Source organism: Squalius cephalus, assembly GCF_949319135.1.
Source record: "Squalius cephalus genome assembly, chromosome: 18".
Taxonomy (NCBI): Eukaryota; Metazoa; Chordata; class Actinopteri; order Cypriniformes; family Leuciscidae; genus Squalius; species Squalius cephalus.
The window spans coordinates 12,184,947-12,207,770 of NC_137139.1; the positions used below are offsets into that span (position 1 = coordinate 12,184,947).

The window sequence follows — 22,824 nt, forward strand, 5'->3', positions numbered from 1 at the left end:
TCTGACATGTGCTGGCAGCTGTTTCCCGCTGTGAGACTCCAATACATGGAGGAGCCTGCGAACTGTGAGAATGTAGCCTCTTCAACTCAAAGAGGCCAGAGTGACTGTTAGCGGTTGTGTGGGCTAAAAATGAAACTGTGGCCTAGCAGAGAACAGAGAGCGGAAAACAATGCATCATGACTTCTGACAGTTGCCTTACACTGCCGGACAGACGTCAAGTTGACACCTCAAGTTTGGTTTCCAAGCACTGAAAGATTACTTTGTTGAATGCACAAGCAACACCTAAAACCTAGGAACTGTAAGAGTTAAGAAGAAAAAGTACAAGTTCATACCATCTTTTTAATGTAACATTAAACTTTTACCCTCTTAAAGTCACCATCAAATAAAAATTGACAATTCACAGTTATGGAATATTGCCGTATTTATAAATATTTTTTTTATTCATATGCCCATGTAATCTTTAATCAAAGTAACCTCCCTCTTGCAGCATCTCGTCTCAACCTCTATTCTCTTCTCTGATGATGTGTTTACTGGCGTGAGGGCGGGGCTAGGGTTGCAAAATTCTGGGAATTTTCAAAGATGGAAACTTTCCATGGGAATTAATGGGAATTTAAGGGAATTAACAGGAATTTATGGGAATAAACGGGAATAAACTGGGAATTTTCAAAGTTGAGGGTTGGCTCTTCATAGGGAACTTAAATATAGTTGAAGAAAGTATATTTTAGCATAATCTTGACTAAAACAAAAAGATGCCATTCAAATACACTTGAATATCCATGCCATTCCTCAATCACACGCACATAGCACACTGCTTACTGCATGGCTACTGAGACCACACCCCCTACTGGCACTGTGCATGCCTCCATCACATGTACAGAAACCCATAGCACAAGACTATTGAAGGCACACATTTGAGCCTGTGGACTAAACAAAGTGAAGTAAGTTTTGATGATATTATGGGGAAATATTTTTATTAAATGTTTAAATTGCAAATATCACATACAAATGTATTCATCTAGTAGATAGCAAGCTGATAAGTTAGATGCTAAATAAGCTAGCATAACTTAATTTACCACATAAGTAGGGCTGGGCGGTATGACGGTATATATCGTTACCGTGGAAGAAAATGCAAACCGTAACAGATTGTTTTATTCCGTGTATACTGCGACATGTAAATAATCTCAGACTGAGACACTGATATTTGTCAAAGAAACATGAAGAATGACCAAGAGGATCCACAAAAGGAATTACATTTTCAAAATTAACGTGATATTTTCGGGGGGGAAGGCGCAGAAGTCAACTAGAGCAGTGCAGCACACTGAAAGTTTAGAGAGACGCACATGCTCGCAACGGGGCTTACTTGACAACAAGTTCATATATCAATATTCTAACGAATAGAAATAACCTTAAATAATGTATCTATCCGTCTCTTATGTGTACAGTTACTTTCAGAGTGGACGCGCAAGCGGTTGCCGTGGTAATGAATATTTCCAAAATTCCCCAGCTTAACTTCCCATGGAAATTTACCGGAAACTTTCCAGAAATTTACCGGAAATTTTCTGCCCCTTTGCAACCCTAGGCGGGGCAACCTGTCGCTCACATGAGATCCACCAATAGCAAACCACAACCATCCAAACTATTCCACATGGACAAAATCAAGTCCCGACTTACATTTTGTCTTGTTCAAGAAGCCATTTCACTCGTCATAATAAGAAGTATACATCACAATGTGGAACAAAAGACTATCAAAACTCAAAACAATTTTAAAGACGCACCTTAAAGCCCCACTGAAGTGCATTGAAACGTGCAGCATTTATTCATTAGTCAATTGTGTTGATGTAATTTCCTCTGAAACAGGAAGACAGGGCAGGACATATCGAGCAGCTTCTCCCCTTTTTTAAAATAGCCAATAGCGTTTAATTTATTATCCCAACTCGGGCTGTTGAGCTCGATAAAGCCCAATATCTTCCATATTGATTTAAAATATAGCATTCTATGCAGAATTAAAATGAGTCGATACATTTTCTGATCTGAAAATGACTCACATTGATGACACATACACATATGATCATCTCTGTGCTATCGTGTCTCTGGACTGGAGCTGCGGCGGTTCGCGTGACACTAACATGAAACTAGGCTTCATTCGACCCATTGGAAAGCACATTTACACTATCTGAATCGTTCCCTATCCCCTATATAGTGCTCTATGTACAATTCACCAATTTTGATTTCCTTGGGACTTTAAAACTGCATAGTAAGTAAAATATTTGCAATTTAAATCTCCCAGCAAACAATCATCAATTTGTAACTAACTGAAATACCAACTGGATTTTTCAATGCTAGTTACTGTGGGTACTTTTAAGAATTGGAGAAATACTTGTATAGAAATGCTTGGAATGGAGTTTCCTGGTACCTGACACACTTTCTTCTCTCTTTCTCCTGTTGTACAGTGGTGCAGGAGGACGAGCTGAAGTGTGCACAATAATAGAGGCTCAGACTCGCTTCTGTGATTCATTCTTTCAACAAAATACAAGAAACATCGGATAGATTCCTTTTCGGCTTAAAAGCAACAACCTGTTAGTGTTACGTAAAATACGTATTTGTAGTTTTATATTTCTTGCATGTATTCAAGTTTCACTTTAGTTGTCTGAACCTGTTTATTCATGATGAAATCCCTCGTTGTAATTGAGAGTGTTTCCAATAAAATAATAAACCCACATATCTTATTGAAATATTATATAATAATCTCTAAATTATAATTAAAACATAGTGTGCTTTTTTTTTTTTTTTTGGGATATAGTGCTGCTGTGAACAAAGAAAAAAATCCTATTGTATGTCAAATTTTATTCAAACACCGGATGCTGTCGCTATTACCAGCAGGATGGTTGATTTAGAAACAGAGGCATGAAGGGTTTTAAATATATGACTTGTGGTCTTATCTGCTTGTTCAAAGGTTTTACATAGATTGAACAAGCTTTAACTGGAACTGTGGGGGTGGGGTCTACAATGATAGGGTCTACGAATTATCACACCTTTAGTATGGTGGGGGAAGTTGTAATCTTCTGATTACTCAGTTTGAATGTCTCATTGTTGGGTTTTAGTCACATAGTCAACGAAGGGATAAAAGAAGATTGTAAATGTTGCTCTTTCTCTTATTTTCCTCTCAGTCCCTTTCTTGGGGCACTCTTTCTTTGCCTTCTCTTTTCTTTGTCTTTTTCTCCCTACACTTTCTCTCTCTCTCTCTCTCTCTCTCTCTCTCTCTCTCTCTCTCTCTCTCTCTCTCTCTCTCTCTCTCTCTCTCTCTCTCTCTCTCTCTCTCTCTCTCACCCTCAGGTAACATTTTACATATATGCTGGGTATGATTAATGGTTAAGTTTTTATCATCTCATACATCTATTTTGTTACTATTTTAAGTGTATGTTTAAGATATTGTCATTAAACCCTTTCAATATCAAATGGTGTGCTAACTAGTTTTGGTTTGGTATTAACATTAATGTGCTACCTATTGCAATACAATACTGTCACACTATAGCAACGCTCTCCAACATATTTTGCTATTGTAACTGCGCTTATTTCTGTCATTGGTATAAGTGAAGTGGGTGTTAATAGACAAGAAATGTTTCTACCAAATTGCTGATAATGTTTCTTTAGTCAATGAGCAGTCCTGCAACCCAAAAACCACCCTTACATATTACTGACGGGCTGTTTTTTGAGAAAACACTTTGGGTTTGTTGCAGCCCCACCTCTAGCAGAACTGTTAAAAACTTTGCTTACAGGATGTTGGTTCACCACATGCCAGATCAGGAGGCTGGGCTGAATGTGACAGAAAATGACTTCCCACCTTTAACTGTTTTAAAACTGTCCAATATAACAACTTCTGTCAGATATAATAACTGTCAATATTTATTTTTTACTTGAAACTTAAGAAATATGCTGTAGAAGACATTGTATTTGTTCTGTAAATGTGCTGAAAGTGCACATTCAGCTGCAATACACTTCAGTCCATAATTTTTTTAAATACACATGAGAAAAATATGAATCTCTCTGTGAACCCAAGTATCATATTCTTTAAACGTTCCTCAAGTCCTTCCCCTATATCTTTTGTTGATGCGTACACATTTTACAGAGTTACTATTCAGGTTCCTCTTTTTCAAACTAAAAGTATTTCATTGCTAGAAATATTTGTTTGTGATTTTTGAAACCGTTTTGATTGTATGTCATAATCCAGCAGGGCTATGGAGGAAAAAAGGAAGTTCAGATAACACTGTATTCATCAATATTTTTTGAACAATAGTGCAAACCACACCCACAATGCTTAAAACAGAAACCAGAACAATAACTGAACTTCAGAACTGGTAAGTGTTAATAATTAAAAAATATAATATAATATTAAATTGACCACAGGTGCATTCTAGAGGTTAAAAATGCCTTTTTTTCATGATTGTACACAATCATGTATCTACAACTCGTTTGTGTTATATACTGCAGGCTCACTCTCTGCCTCTCAGACAACACACAACGCTTGGATAAGCACACACTTGCAAGGTTCACTGAACATCGTTTTATTACGAGTAAAAGAAGGAAATAGGTTATTCAAAATATCAAACATTTGATGAGCTTAATAGGTAAAATGGAAGTAGACAAGACGTCATGATTTCCTGTCAGGTTTCCATCAAAAGTGGTTATAACAGGAAGCTTTTCTTGTTGCAGAGACTCACGCAAGACCTGTGTTCACTGAGGCTTTACTTTGACTGCAGCTGCAAATGGAAACATTTAAAATCATCCTTTTGACAGGTAAGGTACCTTTATTAATATTAATTATATTTGAAAACTAGGAAATCACTATACTGTAACCTAGTGATTCTCTGAATCTATTTGAAATGATAGTGGCAGTCTGTGTGCAAGTAACATCTCAAGAGAGCACTGGAGGTAAGATTTGTATATATATATATATATATATAAAACATAAGTTGTTTCTGGTTTGTTATATGAATTTTTAAGGACTATATTATTTAACTGTTTTATTTTTGAGTTACACAACTGTATTATAAAGTGTTGGTATTCAGCCACTCTTAACCTAAGGATTATTCATCTGCTAGACCCTCCGATTCAGATTCCCAAGCCCAACATTTCTCAGAATCCAACTCACAAGGTGCTGTACAGCACAGAGACGGTCACTCTGCACTGTGAGGTCTCCATAAGAGCATCTGAGTTACAATACGACTGGTACAATGACTCCGCTATTCTCAAAACTGAACACCAGTCCAGCATCAATGTGACATATGGTGGAAATTATGAATGCAAGGCAAAGAATGGATCTTCTGAGTCTGAAAAAAGTGCTAGTTACCCCGTAACTCTACAAGGTGAATGGATATCATAATATAAAATATATATTCAGTAATTGTATTTTGGTTACACTTTATTTCGATAGTTCACTTTAGACATTCAATTAGTTAGTAGTACTACTAGTAGTAACTATAAGTAACTTTGCAACTGCATGTCACCTAGCAGTCATTAGAGTATTAGTAGACTGTTAGGTTAGTGTTGTGTTTTAGAGTTTGGGTTAGTAGAATAAGTTTGGTTTGTTTTCGTCTCTCCCTTTAGATCGGCCTGAAGCACAAGTCCAGTCAGACTGGACAGAAGCGTTTCCTGGTGAAAAAGTGTCTTTGCAGTGTGTGATTCCTGGATCCGAAACCTGGATCTATATGTGGTTCAAGGACTCAGAAACAATAGTCTCCAGTGATGAAACAAGCATAAAAGACAACACTCTCACTCTCTCAGTGAAGTCCAGTCATGGAGGGGTGTATATGTGTCAAGCTGAGCTGAAGGACAGGACGGTGAAAACAGAAGAAAGCAAAACACATTCATTAAAAGTTCATGGTAAGTTGTGTCACAGAAAAACCTGCCAGTTTAGCTAAAAGCAGAATGTCCTGACTAAATTATATTAAGTTACATTTATAATTATATTATTATACTTAGTTAAATTGTGAAATACATCCATTTTTAAAATGTCTTATTTCAGAACACAGCTCTTTATTTTTGCAGAATTCGAAATTGTAGATCTTGTAAATAAAGGATAATTATAAAATATAATATATATTATATGTATAAAAACAATTATGCATTATTTTATAAATAAATAATTATCTTTTTCATAATTCTAAAGGATCCGAGCCAACAGTCGTTCTGAAGCAAGATCCATCATACTCAGAGATCTACACTGGGGAACAAGTCAGACTCACTTGTAGCATAGAACAGAAGACATCAAACTGGGAATATAAGTGGCAAAAAGATTCAGTGCAAGTGAACAGTCACACTTACACTATCTCAAATGCTACACTCCATCAAAACGGGGAATACACTTGTACCATATCAAGGAGAGGGATTACATTTGCAAAATCCACAAAACTGAATATAACAGGTAAGATTAATCGGTTTTATACATCAAAGCATCATACAATATGTAAAAAAATTTTAAAAAGTCCAGTTCTCTTACATTATTGTGGTGTTTGTATTTGCAGAGCCGCCTCGACCAAAACTGTCAATAGATTCTCAATGGAAAACATTTTACCCAAATGAAAAAGTGACTCTGACGTGTTCAATTGATGGAGATTCAAATGAATGGGGCTATGAATGGTTTAGAAATGGAGATCGGCTTTCAGGTGATGGGGACATTTCCTTTTCTGGAAACACACTCTCAATCCGCTCAGCAAAAGAGAGTCATTCAGGACAGTATACCTGCAGAGGAAAACATCTGAAGAGAACACCAGTGACTACAGGACAAACAGACGCTTTGAAACTTGAAATTCATGGTAAAACTACTTATGATATTCTATGATTAATAGATATGAGCGAATTTGACAGGCACCCAAAAGAGATCAGTGAAGAAGCAGTTTATATTTTATGTTGATTTTCATTTGCTTTGGCTTGTATCAGTGTTCATGTCAGCATATGCAGTTTCCTGTCTACTCTTCTTGATAGTTGCCAGACACTATTAGCAGTATGAGTCAGTTCATTTAGTCTTGGATTATGAAGAATAACAAGCATATACAACTCAAAGCAGTTATTGTTTCAAGAAAGATTCTTGATTTAATTTAATTTAATTTTAATCTAATTCTACCCCTGTGATTCTTAGATAACACACCAAAACCAGACATCAGCAAAGATCAGTGGTTTGAGCCCTTCTACACTGGGGAGAAAATCCAGCTTGGTTGTAATATGCCTGGTGATGGTTGGAAGTATGACTGGTATCAAGACTCAAAACCCTTGATCACAGATCCAACGTATATTATCAACTCAACATCTCTCTCTGACACTGGTGTCTATAACTGCACAGCAAAGAGAGGAGACTTCTCAGTGGATAGTGAGCCTCTACAAGTGCGAGTTGAAGGTGAGTCCATAATGTACCTCTTTATAGTAATTTCTATTGTGGAATATTCTTTCCATTGTTCATTCATTGAGTTTACAATGCCTTAGTAAAGTTCCCAGGAAATTAATGGACTGATTAAATGTAGACCCGCTTTGGAAGCGTCCACCAAATGTGTAAATTTAAATGAAATGAAATGGAGTCAAGAGAGTTAAATAGGTATTTTAGACTAATTGATTTCATAAAAAAGAAACTGTTAAGCTATACTAAAATTAACTTTGACGCGGATTAGACTTAGTGCTAGTATTAGGCTCTGTATGAACACATTCAAGTTACAGTTTGGTTTGTTTTTGTCTCTCCCTTTAGATCTGCCTAAAGCACAAGTCCAGTCAGACTGGACAGAAGCGTTTCCTGGTGAAAAAGTGTCTTTGCAGTGTGTGATTCCTGGATCCGAAACCTGGATCTATATGTGGTTCAACAACTCAGAAAGAATAGTCTCCAGTGATGAAACAAGCATAAAAGACAACACTCTCACTCTCTCAGTGAAGTCCAGTCATGAAGGGTCGTATATGTGTCAAGCTGAGCTGAAGGACAGGACGGTGGAAACAGCAAAAAGCAAAACACATTCGCTAACAGTTCATGGTAAGTTTTGTCACATAAAAATCTGTTGTCAGTTTAGCTAAAAGCAGAATGTCCTGACTAAATTAAAATCTGTTACATTGTGAAATACAGCCATTTTCATAATGTCTTATTTCAGAACACAGCTCTTTATTCCCGCATAATAATTTATATCCTCATGCTTTTTATATAATATCAGCATATATATATTGTATATCTTGCAATTATTTAATATTGAGGTTTTTTTTGCTGTTTATTGCCAGCCTCATTTTAAGAACATTTCCAAGGGGCTTCAATTAAAATGATAATAAATGCATAAATATACATTAATTATTTTAGTCTTTAAGTTATTTTATAGTTATAAAGGATAATCATAAAATAAAATATACATTATAGTCTATACATTAAAACAATTATGCAATATTTTATAAATAAATAATTATCTTTTTCATAATTCTAAAGGATCAGAGCCAACAGTCGTTCTGAAGCAAGATCCATCATACCCAGAGATCTACACTGGGGAACAAGTCAGACTCACTTGTAGCATAGAACAGAAGACATCAAAATGGGAATATAAGTGGCAAAAAGATTCAGTGCAAGTGAACAATCACACTTACACTATCTCAAATGCTACACTCCATCAAAACGGGAAATACACTTGTACCATATCAAGGAGAGGGATTACATTTGCAAAATCCACAAAACTGAATATAAGAGGTAAGATTAATCGGTTTTATACATAAAAGCATAATACAATATGTAAAATTTAAAAAAAAAGTCCAGTTCTCTTACATTATTGTGGTGTTTGTATTTGCAGAGCCGCCTCGACCAAAACTGTCAATAGATTCTCAATGGAAAACATTTTACCCAAATGAAAAAGTGACTCTGACGTGTTCAATTGATGGAGATTCAAATGAATGGGACTATGAATGGTTTAGAAACGGAACTCGGCTTTCAGGTGATGGGGACATTTCCTTTTCTGGAAACACACTCTCTATCAGCTCAGCAAAAGAGAGTCATTCAGGACAGTATACCTGCAGAGGAAAACATCTGAAGAGAACACCAGTGACTACAGGACAAACAGACGCTTTGAAACTTGAAATTCATGGTAAAACTACTTAAGATATTTTATGATTAATAGATATTAATGAAATTGACAGGCACCCAAAACAGTTCAATGAAGAAGTTTTATTTTATGTTGATTTTCATTTGCATTGGCTTGTATCAGTGTTCATGTCAGCATATGCAGTTTCTTGTCTACTCTTCTTGACAGTGGCCAGACACTATTAGCAGTATGAGTCAGTTCATTTAGTCTTGGATTATACATAATAGCAAGCATTTGCAACTCAAAGCATTTATTGCTTGAAGAGAGTACATTATTACTAATTCTACCCCTGTGATTCTTAGATAACACACCAAAACCAGACATCAGGAAAGATCAGTGGTTTGAGCCCTTCTACACTGGGGAGAAAATCCAGCTTGGTTGTAATATGCCTGGTGATGGTTGGAAGTATGACTGGTATCAAGACTCAAAACACTTGATCACAGATCCAACGTATATTATCAACTCAACATCTCTCTCTGACACTGGTGTCTATAACTGCACAGCAAAGAGAGGAGACTTCTCAGTGGATAGTGAGCCTCTACAAGTGCGAGTTGAAGGTTAGTCCATGTACCTCTTTATAGTCATTTCTATTGTGGAATATTTTTTCCATTGTTCATTCATTGAGTTCAATGCCTCAGTAAAGTTCCCAGGAAATGAATGGACTGATTAAATTCAGACCTATAACTTGAACACAATGTAAGTCGCTTCAGAAGCATCTGCCAAATATGTTAAAGAAATGACATGGAATCAAGAGAGTTAAATAAGTATTTTAGACTAAACAATTGTATAACCAAGAAACTGGGCTTCTGGCTATTTTCATTCACTTTTCCACATCAGTTGTTCATTACTGTTGTTGTTTATTTTTTCCTTGTGCAGAGCCGCCTCGACCAGAACTGTCAATAGAGTCTGAATGGAAAACATTTTACCCAAATGAAAAAGTGATTCTGAAGTGTTCAATCAATTCAAATGAATGGGACTATGAATGGTTTAGAAACAGAGCTAAGCTTTCAGGTAACAAGGAAATTTCCTTTTCTGGAAACAGACTCTCAATCCGCTCAGCAAAAGAGAGTCATTCAGGACAGTATACCTGCAGAGGAAAACATCTGAAGAGAAAGCCAGTGACTACAGGACAAACAGAAGCTTTGAAACTTCATATTTATGGTAAAACTACTTATGATATTTTATGATTAATAGATATGAATGAAATCGACAGGCACCCAAAAAAGTTTTTAACGAAGAAGCCGTTCATATTTTAAGATGTTTTTGCATTGGCCTGTATCAATGTACAGTGGTTCACGTTTGCTGTTTCCTGTTTCCTGTCTACTCTAGACAACAGGTTTCAGAGGTCAGACACTATTAGCAGTGTCCAAATTTGTCAGTAGAATCTCAATGGAAATCATGTTTTTCAGGATCGTATACTTGAAGAGAAAAACATAGAAATAAAAATGTAAAAGTCATAAATTAACTAAATTCAGATAGTGACAGTCAGGTCCCTTAAAGAGGTCAATGTGGATTTTGTTCTGCTTTCTGTTCACTCAAAAAATGATTTAGGTCTATGGATTACACAGTTTCAACACGAACTAACACACTTAATGTGATGCATATTTGTCAGTTATACATGAGTGAAACAAGAAATAATGAGATTTGTGCAATAGTTCTAATTAACCAAATGTTTAAAATACATAACCAGGTTTATATATTTATCAGTCATTCTTGCTTGTTCCAAAGCCATATTCAAACCCTGTTTATACTCATGACATTTATTTTTATACAATTTATACAGTTAACAGATTTAGGATGATTATAAAGAATTTTAATTAAAGGGATAGTTCACCCAAACATGAAAATTCTGTCATTAATTAGTCATTCCAAACCCGTAAGACTTTTGTCCATTTCGTCAAGTTAGTAAAGACATCATTAAAATAATCCATGTGACTCCAGTGGTTTAATCTCAGTTTTTTGAAGCGATGCGAGTGTTTCATAAAATTGAGGTTAAAGGAGAACTCCGGTCATTTTTTTGTACATTTGGAGTGCTGTCAATACAGAGAACAACGACAAAAATCGGTGTTGCCTACACCGTGTTATCCTCTTTAGAAAATTGGCACCCTGTTGACTTCAATGGGGCAAGTTTTAAACCTGCTTTTAGCCTCTTAACATCCTTGATGTGTCATTACAAGTGCACAGGTCATGTGAGTGATTCCTTCGGAGTGAACGCGGGTCAATCTGACTGCAGTAGATGTGAAAGAAATGGATAAAAATGATGTTATTTATTTAGCCAGCGCTCATACCTGTATTTACATCCTGTTTTCGGTCAAAGTCCATAGTAATCGATTGTCCAGTTCACGCGCATTGGTTTAGTACCTATGATCACGCGCGTGAAGTCGACAATCGACTACTATGGACTTCGACCGAAAATAGGATGTAAATACAGGTATGTGCGCTGGCTGAATAAACATCATTTTTATTCATATCTTTCACATCTACTGTAGTCAGATTCACCCGTGTTCACTCCGAAGGAATCACTCACATGACCTGTGCACTTGTAATGACACATCAAGGATGTTAAGAGGCTAAAAGCAGGTTTAAAACTTGCCCCATTGAAGTCAACAGGGTGCAAATTTTAAAAAGAGGATAACACGGTGTAGGCAACACCGATTTTTGTCGTTGTTCTCTGTATTGACAGCACTCCAAATGTACAAAAAAATGAGCTCAATGTTAAAATTGACCGGAGTTCTCCTTTAAATTGAGTCACATGGATTACTTTCATGATGTCTTCACTAACTTTCTGGACCTTGAATGTGGTAGTTGCATAGCAGTCAATGGTATGAAGATGAATGAAAGTCTTACAGGTTTGGAACGACATGAGGGTGAGTAAATAATGACAGAATTAATTTTTTTGTATGAACTATCCCTTTAATACATTATGTACTGTAAATAAATAAACTTCTTTACTGTTGCACCTTTGTATTTTAGAGGGGAAAGTGAATTTCAGTTGGAAATTCAGTTCATATTCTCAGATCACCTAGAATAACAAACATACTCAAGGCTGTTATTGTTTGAAGGTGTTCTATTATTTATTTTTTATTTAACCTCTGTTGTTCCTAGGTGACACACCAAAACCAGACATCATAAAATATCAGTGGTTTGATTCCTTCTACACTGAGGAGAAAATCCAGCTTGGTTGTAACATGACTGGTGATGGATGGAAGTATAACTGGTATAAAGACTCAGAAACCTTGACCTCACATCCAAATCACACCATCAACTCAGCATCTCTCTCTAACACTGGTGTCTATCACTGCAAAGCAAAGAGAGGAGACTTCCCAGTGAATAGTGAGACTCTACAAGTGCGAGTTGAAGGTAAGTTAGTCTCTTGTGCCCATATAAACTGCCACTTGTGGCCATTTATTTTATAGAATATAACCATGGCAAAGCACTCAATGAAATGAAAATATGAAGTTAGTGACAGTTCAACCCAAAAAAAAAAAAAAAATTCTATCAGCATTTACTCACCCTCATGTTGTTCCTCTACGACTTTCAATCTTTTGTGGAACGAAGAAGATTTTTTGAAGAATGTGCTTATTTTTGTCCATACTATGAAAGTCAATGCGGTTATTAAGCCTCTCATTGGCAGAACAAAACCACGGATCAACCTGTCGTTACAGCAAGCCACTGTCCCCACCTGTCTAAAAACTGCAATTGCTCTCATCCCCCGTGATTATGAAATGCTTTGAGAGACTGTTTTTGTCCCACATCAAAGCATATATCCCTCCTGACCTCTACAAACACCAGTTCGCATATAGGATTAAAAGATCCACAGACGACGCTATTTTAATTCCACTGCTCGCAGCTCTTACACACTTGGAAAACCCCAACAATTACATCAGGATGGTGTTTTTGGATTATAGTTCTGCGTTTAAAAGCACCAATCCAATAAAACTGGACAACAAACTGCAAACACTGGGTCTGGGAGCCCCTCTCTGCCACTGGATTAAAAACTTTCTCACTAATAGACTCCAGCACGTCAGGTTTGGCCACCACTGCTCTTCCACCATCACTCTCAGCACCGGGGTCCCCCCAAGGCTGTGTTCTCAGTCCACCGCTCTACTCTTGGTTCACACACGACTACACCTCCTCCCACTATTCCAATACCCTCATTAAATTTGCAGACGACACAACCATAGTGGGACTCATAACCTGCAATAATGAAACTGCCTTCAGAGAGGAGTTCCAGACATTACCTACAAGGACAATGACCTCATCCTTAACACACACACACACACACACACACACACACACACAATCATAATAGACTTCAGGAGAAGCAAAAAACATCCCACAATGGTCTGTGTATCAATGGAAAGGAGGTGGAGAGAGTCTCAAGTTTCGGGGAGTGTACATTACCGAGGAAGCCACCAGCATCATTAAGAAAGCCCAGCAGAGACTGTTCTTCCTGAGGACTCTGAGATGCATCAGGCTTCCCAAGAGACTGCTGATCAGCTTTGACCACTGCACAATAGAAAGTATTCTAACATATTGCTGTACTGTGTGGTATTCCAGCTGCACTGCTGAGGACAAAAAAAAAGACCTGCAGCGGGTTGTGAAGACAACTGAAAGCATTGTCAGTTCCTCCCTCCCAGTCCTATGTGACAACCACGGGCCACAAACATCCAGCAGGACCCCTCACACCCCAGAACCCCTTTTTTACCAATCTTCCCTCATGCAGACTGAGAACTGCTTTTTTCCCAGAGCTGTTACCACATCAATACCACCAACACCCAGCCCCCTATACACATGCACACAACAAACACACAACATACACACAACACACATTTACGCAGATAAAGCTGTAACTATAGGGCTTAATACAAAAATAGACTCTATGCAATAATGACCTCCATGGGTAAAAACGTGTCTTAATGTGGCTTCATGTAAAAATGGACCAATGACCTCTTGCAATAGCTTTTGTTTCATTTTCCCCCTATATTTTTATATTTCAATATTTTTTAGAGTTTTTTTATTTATAATATGACATATATTTTATAACAAAGTATTTATAAAATAATATTTTGTTTTGTTCTAAGCTCGTCCACCTGCAGTTCTGAGTCTGGAGACTGAATTGAGCGACATCATGTCTGGGAATATCCTGACCCTCAGATGTAACGTCTCAGACAGCAGACAGTGGAGCTACGACTGGTTCGAGAACGGACAGAGGCTCAATGGATCGGCAGATATGTTCAAAGTGACAGCAACTGAAGAAACTATTAAAAGTGAATTCAAGTGCCAGGGAAGAAGAACAGAGAGACCACTGTCCTCTGCTCTGAGTGAGGGCTTCACAGCCAATAATATTAGTGAGTAATGTGAATATTTATTTTTAAACTTCTTTCATACAATGTATAGATGTGAATGATTTGTGGATTGGAACAATGTCAAGTTATCATCAAGATTTTCAAGATCGTACATTTAGATTCAAAATGAGGGGGAAAAACATTGAGATAAGTATTCTGTTACCATGACTGACATTTAACTTGATTCATTTTTCATTTCCCTCATTTTTATAGTATTAAAAAGAAAGATTCTGCTGGCCATCTCAGGATGTCTTGTCTGCTGTATTGTAATCCTGATCATTGGATGCCTCGTTCTGAGAATCACCCGTAAACCAGGTACAAACAGAAAACAATTCATTGCAATTCCACACAAAAAAAAGTGCACTTCAAATACCAGATGTTGCACTTAATTAACTGAGAAAATAAAGTGGGGAATTTTGGACACTTCGTGCACTCAACTGTCGCAGCTTTAATTACATAACAGAGGGGGAGGCACAACATTACATGGTTGAGTATATAGTGCATTAGTACATAGTGTATAATATGGAGTTTCCTTTGTGTCTTTTTAAGGAAACTCCATAGTATAAGTGTGTAGTGTATAGGGCATCATTTAGAACGAAACTTGCTTTTATTTGATCAGCAAAACAGTAAAAACTGTAACATCTAGCTTCTCTGTTTTTAATTATATTAGTAACATTTTGCATCTAATAACTTCTGACAAAACTTTTGTTTCTTATCATTATCTTTAGAGAAAAACGAAACAGTACAAGAGGACTTGTTTTTCTCAATGACAGACTCCAAGAACCGTAAGTTAAGGGGACCAAAGGTCCCCACAAGTATAGTTTTTTGGTCCCTAAATCAGTATGTCTATGGAAAGTCACCATAAAACATAAAAACATAACATGTGTGGGTGTGTGTGTGTGTGTGTGTGTGTGTGTGTGTGTGTGTGTGTGTGTGTGTGTGTGTGTGTGTGTGTGTGTGTGTGTGTGTGTGTGTGTGTGTGTGTGTGTGTGTGTGGCCTTGTAAACCCTACATTATGGGGACAAAATGTCCCCACAAAGATGACAATAGCCGCTTTCCGACCAAGTAGTTACAGGAACTTAGTTATAGGAACTGTCCACTTCTAAACAGTTATGAACTACTCTCCCCCAAACTCGGTTTTGCTGTTTGCCTTCGCACTGGCCAAGTGGCCATAGGAACTGGTAGGAGGGGTAAGGGAGTGACGCAAGCACGGCGACTTTATTTTTATGGACTTTTTTATTTTGGCGGCGCTGAGAACGCCAGAGCAAACAATGCTCGCATTCTCTGTGTTTATTAGTTAGCGATCTGTCTAACAGTACCGTTTAACATGTTATTAGATAGAACTGTTATAGAAAGTACACAGTACATGAAAAAAAAGTTATTAGCCTATGCCGTGTGGTTGATGTCCAGTGTTGCTAGCTGAGCAAAAATACATAATCATGTTTGGCTTGGTCCCCTCAAAGTTGCGTTGGATTTTCTCTTCAGCATAAAGGTTTAGAGGCCCATCTATCACTGTTTTCCATGTTTGTATCTAGTTTCTGGAGTAAATATATACGCTATAATCTGTGTGTTTACATATAGCTGTTTTAAAAATGGCGGGTGCTGGTGTTTTGCGTGCATTCGGTCATCAGCGTACACTAACGTCACTGGTAGTTCCTATAGTACTGATTTAGACCCTACTCTGAAGTAGGAGCTAAATTAGTTCCTCCAAATGGAGTTCCTAGAACTAAAGTCGTTCCTAGTCGGCGTGTTCGCGCCGCAGGAACATACGGGTACTTTAGCCAATAGTTCTAGGAACTGTGAAAAGGTTCCTCCGGTCGGAAAGCAGATATTATCTGAAATGTTTTGGGCCCCATGAGGAAATCAGCTTATAAATTATAAAGTGATGTTTTTTGAAAATGTAAACATGTTGAAATGTTTTCTGTGATGGGTAGGTTTATTGGTAGAGTTAGTGTAAATTAATATAATATACAGTTTGTTCAGTATAAAAACCAAAATGTCTATGGAAAGTCCCCATAAAACATCTCGGGTTAAAACTGTAACCCTTGTTCCCTGAGAAGGGAACACGGCTCGGCGTGCAAGCATCTAAAGCACGTGTGAAACTAGTCATTGGTGCTGCGTCATGACGTAACGTGATGTAGCATGCACCTGCTGAATGTTATAAAAGTATGCCGGCACACAATAGAGTTAGCTTCTGATAGGTCGAAGTAAGTTGCTCTTAGGCATACGGAGGTGTGACAAGGAAACGCAGCATCTCGTTCCCTTCTCAGGAAACAAAGGTTACAGTCGTAACCCGAGACGTTCCCTTTCGAGGGAACTCGGACTGAATCATGTGGCAACATTTTGGGGAACGAAATACCTACTAGGCCACACCGACTAATGCCTGTCCTAGTGTGAAACTGTCTAGGCTCAGCTTAGGACGAGAGCACCTCTGTGCCCGGTATAGAAGGAAGGCACAGACTGGAAAATCTCAAAAGTATGCAGGGTATCCCAGCCCGCAGCATCACATATTCCTTGCAGGGAAACCCCCGAGAGAAGGGCCTTAGAAGATGCCATGCTTCCAGTAGAATGAGTCCTTATGGCTAGAGGTGAAGGCATACCACACACCCGGTAGGCCAAGGAAATTGCCTGAAAAATCCAGTTACTGGTTGTTTGTTTGCACTATGCACTAACAATTGGTCTGACTTCCTCCATCGAGAAGACCTCTGAACATAAACCTCTAAAGCTCGCACAGCGCAGAGTAAATTAAGTCGTTCTTGTTCCGCCGACACATGCGGTGGAAGGCCTGCAAGAATGCACACTCCTTTTGAACTGCTTATCACTCGCCATTTTCACTTTTCTAATTTTTCACTTTTCTATATATATATACTCCTGACTGTTGGATGCACAACTCCAAATAGACAGACAGTTTCAACATAGAGCACTTGCTTAAGAAAAGAAGCTAACTCTGTTGTATGCCGGTGACTTTTATATCTTCCGCATTATGACGTACCGCCATAACGCAGCAAAGTGTCCCCAAAGTGTCGTCATTCAATGCAACGAGAGTTCCCTCAAAAGGTGTGTGTGTGTGTGTGTTTGTGAAATGTATCCACATTTACATTTTTATGGGTCTTTAATTATTCTGCAGAAACAGCTTCACCCTTGGAGGAGTACATGGACAACAGTCCCACAGAGATGGAAGGTATGTGCCTTTAACTGTGTCTGGCTGACATAATCAAAAACACAGTCATGTACTCAGTCACTTTAACAAATGGTACTATTTCATATACCAAGCTTTTGTGATAATATTATATGAAAAACTATTAATGACTCAACAAGTAAAGTTTTCTGCCATTTTGCATGAATTTGCTTGTATTGCCAGAATTATGATTTTGGATTTTTAAACTAAATCACTACACTCTCTCCAATATCATTCAGAATGTGAGGAAAAAGAAGAACTGCTCATTGATCGTGTTTCAGACGTTAATGTGGATGTTGTGATTAAAGGTAAGACATATCTACTAATGTCTATCATATAATAACATAATATAACATAAATCAATCCTTTCAATTTTAGTACACTATAAATAGTAATTTAGGTGACCTTAAAAGTAAAAAAAAAAAAATGTATTGATTTAGTTAAACATTTTAAGTTCTGTTGACATAATAATGTTGATCATTACATTAACGTGTGGACATACATGTTACTTATTAACTTAATATTGTGTGTAATTTAAACTTTTCATTCAAATTGTCCATAACTCAAAAAGATTGATGCAAACTTCTGCATTAATGTGTTGTTGTTGAGCCAACACATTATTTTTAGAGTGTCCATTACACTCTTAAAGTGCCCCTATTATGCTATTTTAAAGTTTCCTAATATTAATTTGGAGTCTCCTACAACAGGTTTACATTCATCAAAGGTCAAAAAACGGTTTAATTTCCTCATAATATACATTTGCACATCACCGCATTTTCCAATGATTCTCAAACGACTCGTCAGATGAATCAATCTCTCTAAATCCTGCCTTTCCGCGAGCTACTCTGCTCTGATTGGCCAGACAGCTCAGTCTGTTGTGATTGGTTTACCGCGTATAGCGCGCACGTCGAAAACAAAAACGCCCATTGCCATAACAACGTCAGCTCTGCTTGTCCTGAGGCTTCCTACACCGTAAACTAAACACAGTAACGAACAATGACGTCGATTTTACCATATCAACCCAAGCACGAGTCCGATGATGAAACACTGGAAGAACTAGTTATTCAACCCGAACCTCCATCGCAAGGACGACTCGAGCAGGAGGTTTCTCAGTGATACACTACTCAGTTTGAGGTACATTATATGAGATGTTCCAACTGTAATTCCTCACCATCAGCATTAAAAAGTGCATGTCCATCAACAAACCGATTGTTTTACTTGTACTCATTTATTAACTGAGTATTTTTGTAATATATAACGGTGAACAAGTGGAAACTGTATCAATAACAGTGCAAGTATGCAATGTATACATTAGCCGAGCTCTAGCGTGAATGACTGATGTAACATAAGCGTTGGTAAAACAACCTGGTGAAACCACCTCTAAAACAATCATAGAGCAGATCTTGCTCCATGATTAATCTTTCCTCAAAGTAGTGAGAACAACAGACAATCTGCATTAATAGACACAGTTATAGGTAATAGTGGGCCACAAACTGATTAGCAGAAGTATTTAAGACAGTGATAACGTGAGTTAACCAGTTAGCAGGACCTACACAATATAAAACTCAAAACTGAGTTTTTTTAACACCATCTTTCAAGAGCAAGCGGTTTGTGAATCCTGCATTGAACTCCGAGATTTGAGCAGCAGTCTTCAGTGAAATAAAGGGAACACAGCAAAAGTTTAGGATTATACTGCTATGATATCATGGTAAAGATGAACTTTAACCACTGATTCTTCACATGCTCGTCCTTGGGCAGTGAAAAATAAACTGGCTTTACCTTCACATTGTAGAGCACAGCGTCTTCTCGACATGACGCTATCCAGTATACACAGTAATCAGCTGCGGTTTGAGGTTCAAGTTTTCCTGTGTTTTTCTGCGAGCGCAATAAGTGGGCGGGCAATATGCTAATGTTTCGTCTTGACGTCACAACGAAACGGCTTATGCCTCGTTTGAAAAACAATTAATTTCATTGACTCAGAGTCGACTCTTACTTTTGAAAGACAATAACTTTATATGTGACCCTGGATCACAAAACCAGTCACATGTCGCACGGGTATATTTGTGGCAATAGCCAACAATATGGGTCAAAATTATCGATTTTTCTTTTATCTTTTAAGATCATTAGGCTTTTACATAAAAATCATGTTCCATGAAGATATTTAGTAAATTTCCTACCGTAAATATATAAAACATTTATTTTTGTGAGTGAATGCAGCACAATCGAGAACTTAAATGGACAACTTTAAAGGCGATTTTCTCAATGTTTCGATTTTTTGGCACCCTCAAATTCCAGATATTCAAATAGTTGTATCTCGGCCAAATATTTTCCCATCCTAACAAACCATACATCAATGGAAAGCTTATTTATTCAGCTTCCAGTTGATGTATAAATAAAAATATAAATTTATCCATGTGACTGATTTTGTGGTCCAGGGTCACATATACGGTGCACTTTCAGATTTAAAACTTTGCAGGATGTTTTCATTCACTTAGAGCTATATGTTACACACTACATGAAAGGTCATTTTCAAAAATCCATAATAGGGGCAAATAAAGGTTCCAAAGGAGGCTTTTTCACAGAGACAAAGAATTACTAGTGATTCAATCTTAAAAGAGCTTGCACTATAAAGAACCTTCAGTGCAGTGAAAAGGTTCCACTGATGTTAAAAGTTCTTCATGGAACCATCAATGTCAATAAAGAACCTTTATTTTTAAGAGTGTATACAAAATACAGGAGTATAATAATGTTTCTGAGGAATAATTGCACAATCTCAGAAATCAGTTATCACAAATGACTCTCACATTATTTTTTCTTGAAGATGAAGACTCACCAGCGGCAGAACCTAATGGCCTGACATCATTTAAAGGTAGAGTTAAATTACACAATTTCAAAGCCGTTTTGTGCTTTTTTTAACTGGGTCAAAAGTCATAGATTAACAATTTCAGACACTAGATAAACAAATTCAACTGATTTTTAACTTATTGTCATGTTTCTGCCTCTCCAGGACTTTGAACCATTATGTCAGCAATCAACATGACAATGGAGTTTCTATATTTGCACTGAGGCAGCTAAATGACATATGCTTGTATTAAAAAAGATTGCATTAGCACAGCATTTTGTCTAGTAGCAACTGCACTTTTGTATACTTTTAAAGGCTGAAAACCAGCTTGTGTACAGCTTGAGAAATGTAGAATCGAACTGCAGTGTTGTGGAGACCGCATACTTCCTTAAATGAAGACAGTGATTGTAGGGGGAGACAAATAACGGACAGCAAGAAATTACAGTTATTAGAAGAAATCAAAGTTATATCTGTACCTAGTTTGATTCATTTGTTACTTGTGAATACAAATATTACAACACGACACCATATTGATTGTAATACATCTAATGGATTATTTTGTTGAAGTGTATTTTTCGTGTTTTCATATTGAATAGAACAAAATATTTTTTCTACTGTATGAGTGTTACCTGCTTAAAAATATGTAGTTTATGCACATTTCATTTGAGAAATTGTTTTTGTGTGTGCGTGTGTTTTGTGTTTTTAGTGTGTTGGTTCTGAATTTTTACATTTAAATAAACATGTAAGACTAACACAAAGCTAGACTTTCATTTGATCATCCAATCAACTGGTTTTCAAAAGCCAAATACACTCATTGTCTGTGTACTGAAGTCAAAACTATGAGAATTGTATATAATAATACTACCCAAACGCCTTCACAATCTACTTGATTACAACATCATGCAGTTACAGAAATAATAATAAAAATAACATATATTCCTTTGAATTATTGCGAGGAAATGTTTTTCTGTTAAAAAAACAAAACAAAATTGAAATAATGAGTCAATACATCATCAATCGTTTTGTTTGTCAATACATCATCAATATTCAGTTCTTGTGAAAACTGTTCTAGTGGGTGGAGTAAATATGAATATTCATGAATTGTCCCCTATTGTGGGCGTGTCCTTGAGACAATGCACCATGTGGAACTGAAAATATTAGTGCAAGCTCATCAAAATTGTGGATTATTTCAAAAAGGTAATGAAGTTTCAATGTTAATCATTAACTGCAACAGTTCACATTTTCCAAACAATGCATAGTTTGTGTACTATGATAAACCTTCAGAGCTGTTTGCCTGATTGATTACAGACATTAAACATAGGTAAGGATGCTCTAGTCTAGGCTAATGCAGTTGTTTTGTCTATGATGTGATGTATTTGACTTACTTTTCATTTGTGAGGCTTTACATTTTATTTGAATAGTTATACCTGAAATAAACCTCTGCAAATGTATATTTTCCCTGATAAAATGTATATAAGCTAACCTGGTGTGAATATACTGTGTCATTCTTAATTTGTTTATTTTGTATACATTATAGAAGTGCAGAGAGACAGAGAGAGAGAGAGAGAGAGCGAGAGAACACTACAGTATATTAACCGAATGATAACTAATGCTACTAATCAAACTATTTAAATAAAATGTAAAGCAAACGCAGCAGGACTTGTAAAATAAAACAAGAATCAAGATTTGCTTCGCTTTTCGAAGATGTGAGAACTAAGGGATTTTAAATGTTGTGGAATTTGAAGTTATGTGGAAATGGTGTTTTATTACTCAGTAAGGAATTTTATTTAACAGATAAAACACCATATGTACCTTTCATGTAGACTTAAGACTGTTGCAAAAATAACAAATAGATTTATTAAACAGAAATTTTACAACAAACATGAACACGAACAACTGACAACTGAGAGTGAACAGGGAGGTACCAGACTAAATGACAAGCAGCAGTGAGAATAGTGTCCATAGAAATGAATGAGTGGGGGAAACAAAGACAAAGAAATACATGACTAGTGAAAACAAAATTAAGTCCATTAAAATGAACTATCCGAACAGAACCATGACATTATGCCCCATCCTGGAAGGCGCGACCTTGCTCCGTAACTGAAGAGGAGATGGTGGGGGCTTTGGATGCGGAGGAGATGGCGCAGGGCTGGAAAAACAGGTAAACAGACTGGGAGATGACGATGACCAGGGAGGAGCAGATGGGATGAATGGCCTGATGGATGAGACCCACAGCACTGATGGGATGACAGCCCACGGTGGAGTCGACAGTGGGAGGAGCCATGGTGTAAAGGTGACCGCCAACATCCGGAGTTATCTATTATGAAGAGTCATTTCATTATAGCGCTGGAATTTATTTTCAAGGAA

At 37.1% G+C, this 22,824-nt stretch overlaps 1 protein-coding gene across 1 annotated transcript; it reads left to right on the top strand.

Moving 5' to 3' along the window:
• Window positions 1-4,710: 4,710 nt before the first annotated feature.
• LOC307145431 (Fc receptor-like protein 5) lies at window positions 4,711-21,937 on the top strand. The gene is made up of 20 exons (XM_079848551.1): window positions 4,711-4,794; window positions 4,888-4,929; window positions 5,100-5,363; window positions 5,605-5,880; window positions 6,167-6,421; window positions 6,522-6,812; window positions 7,136-7,390; window positions 7,733-8,008; window positions 8,447-8,701; window positions 8,802-9,092; window positions 9,392-9,646; window positions 9,966-10,250; window positions 12,195-12,449; window positions 14,174-14,440; window positions 14,651-14,752; window positions 15,166-15,222; window positions 17,565-17,618; window positions 17,855-17,923; window positions 20,437-20,484; window positions 20,623-21,937. Exons 1-20 carry the CDS (start codon window positions 4,764-4,766, stop codon window positions 20,628-20,630), a joined length of 3,636 nt encoding a protein of 1,211 aa, XP_079704677.1. The 5' UTR covers window positions 4,711-4,763; the 3' UTR covers window positions 20,631-21,937.
• The last annotated feature ends 887 nt before the right edge of the window (window positions 21,938-22,824 follow it).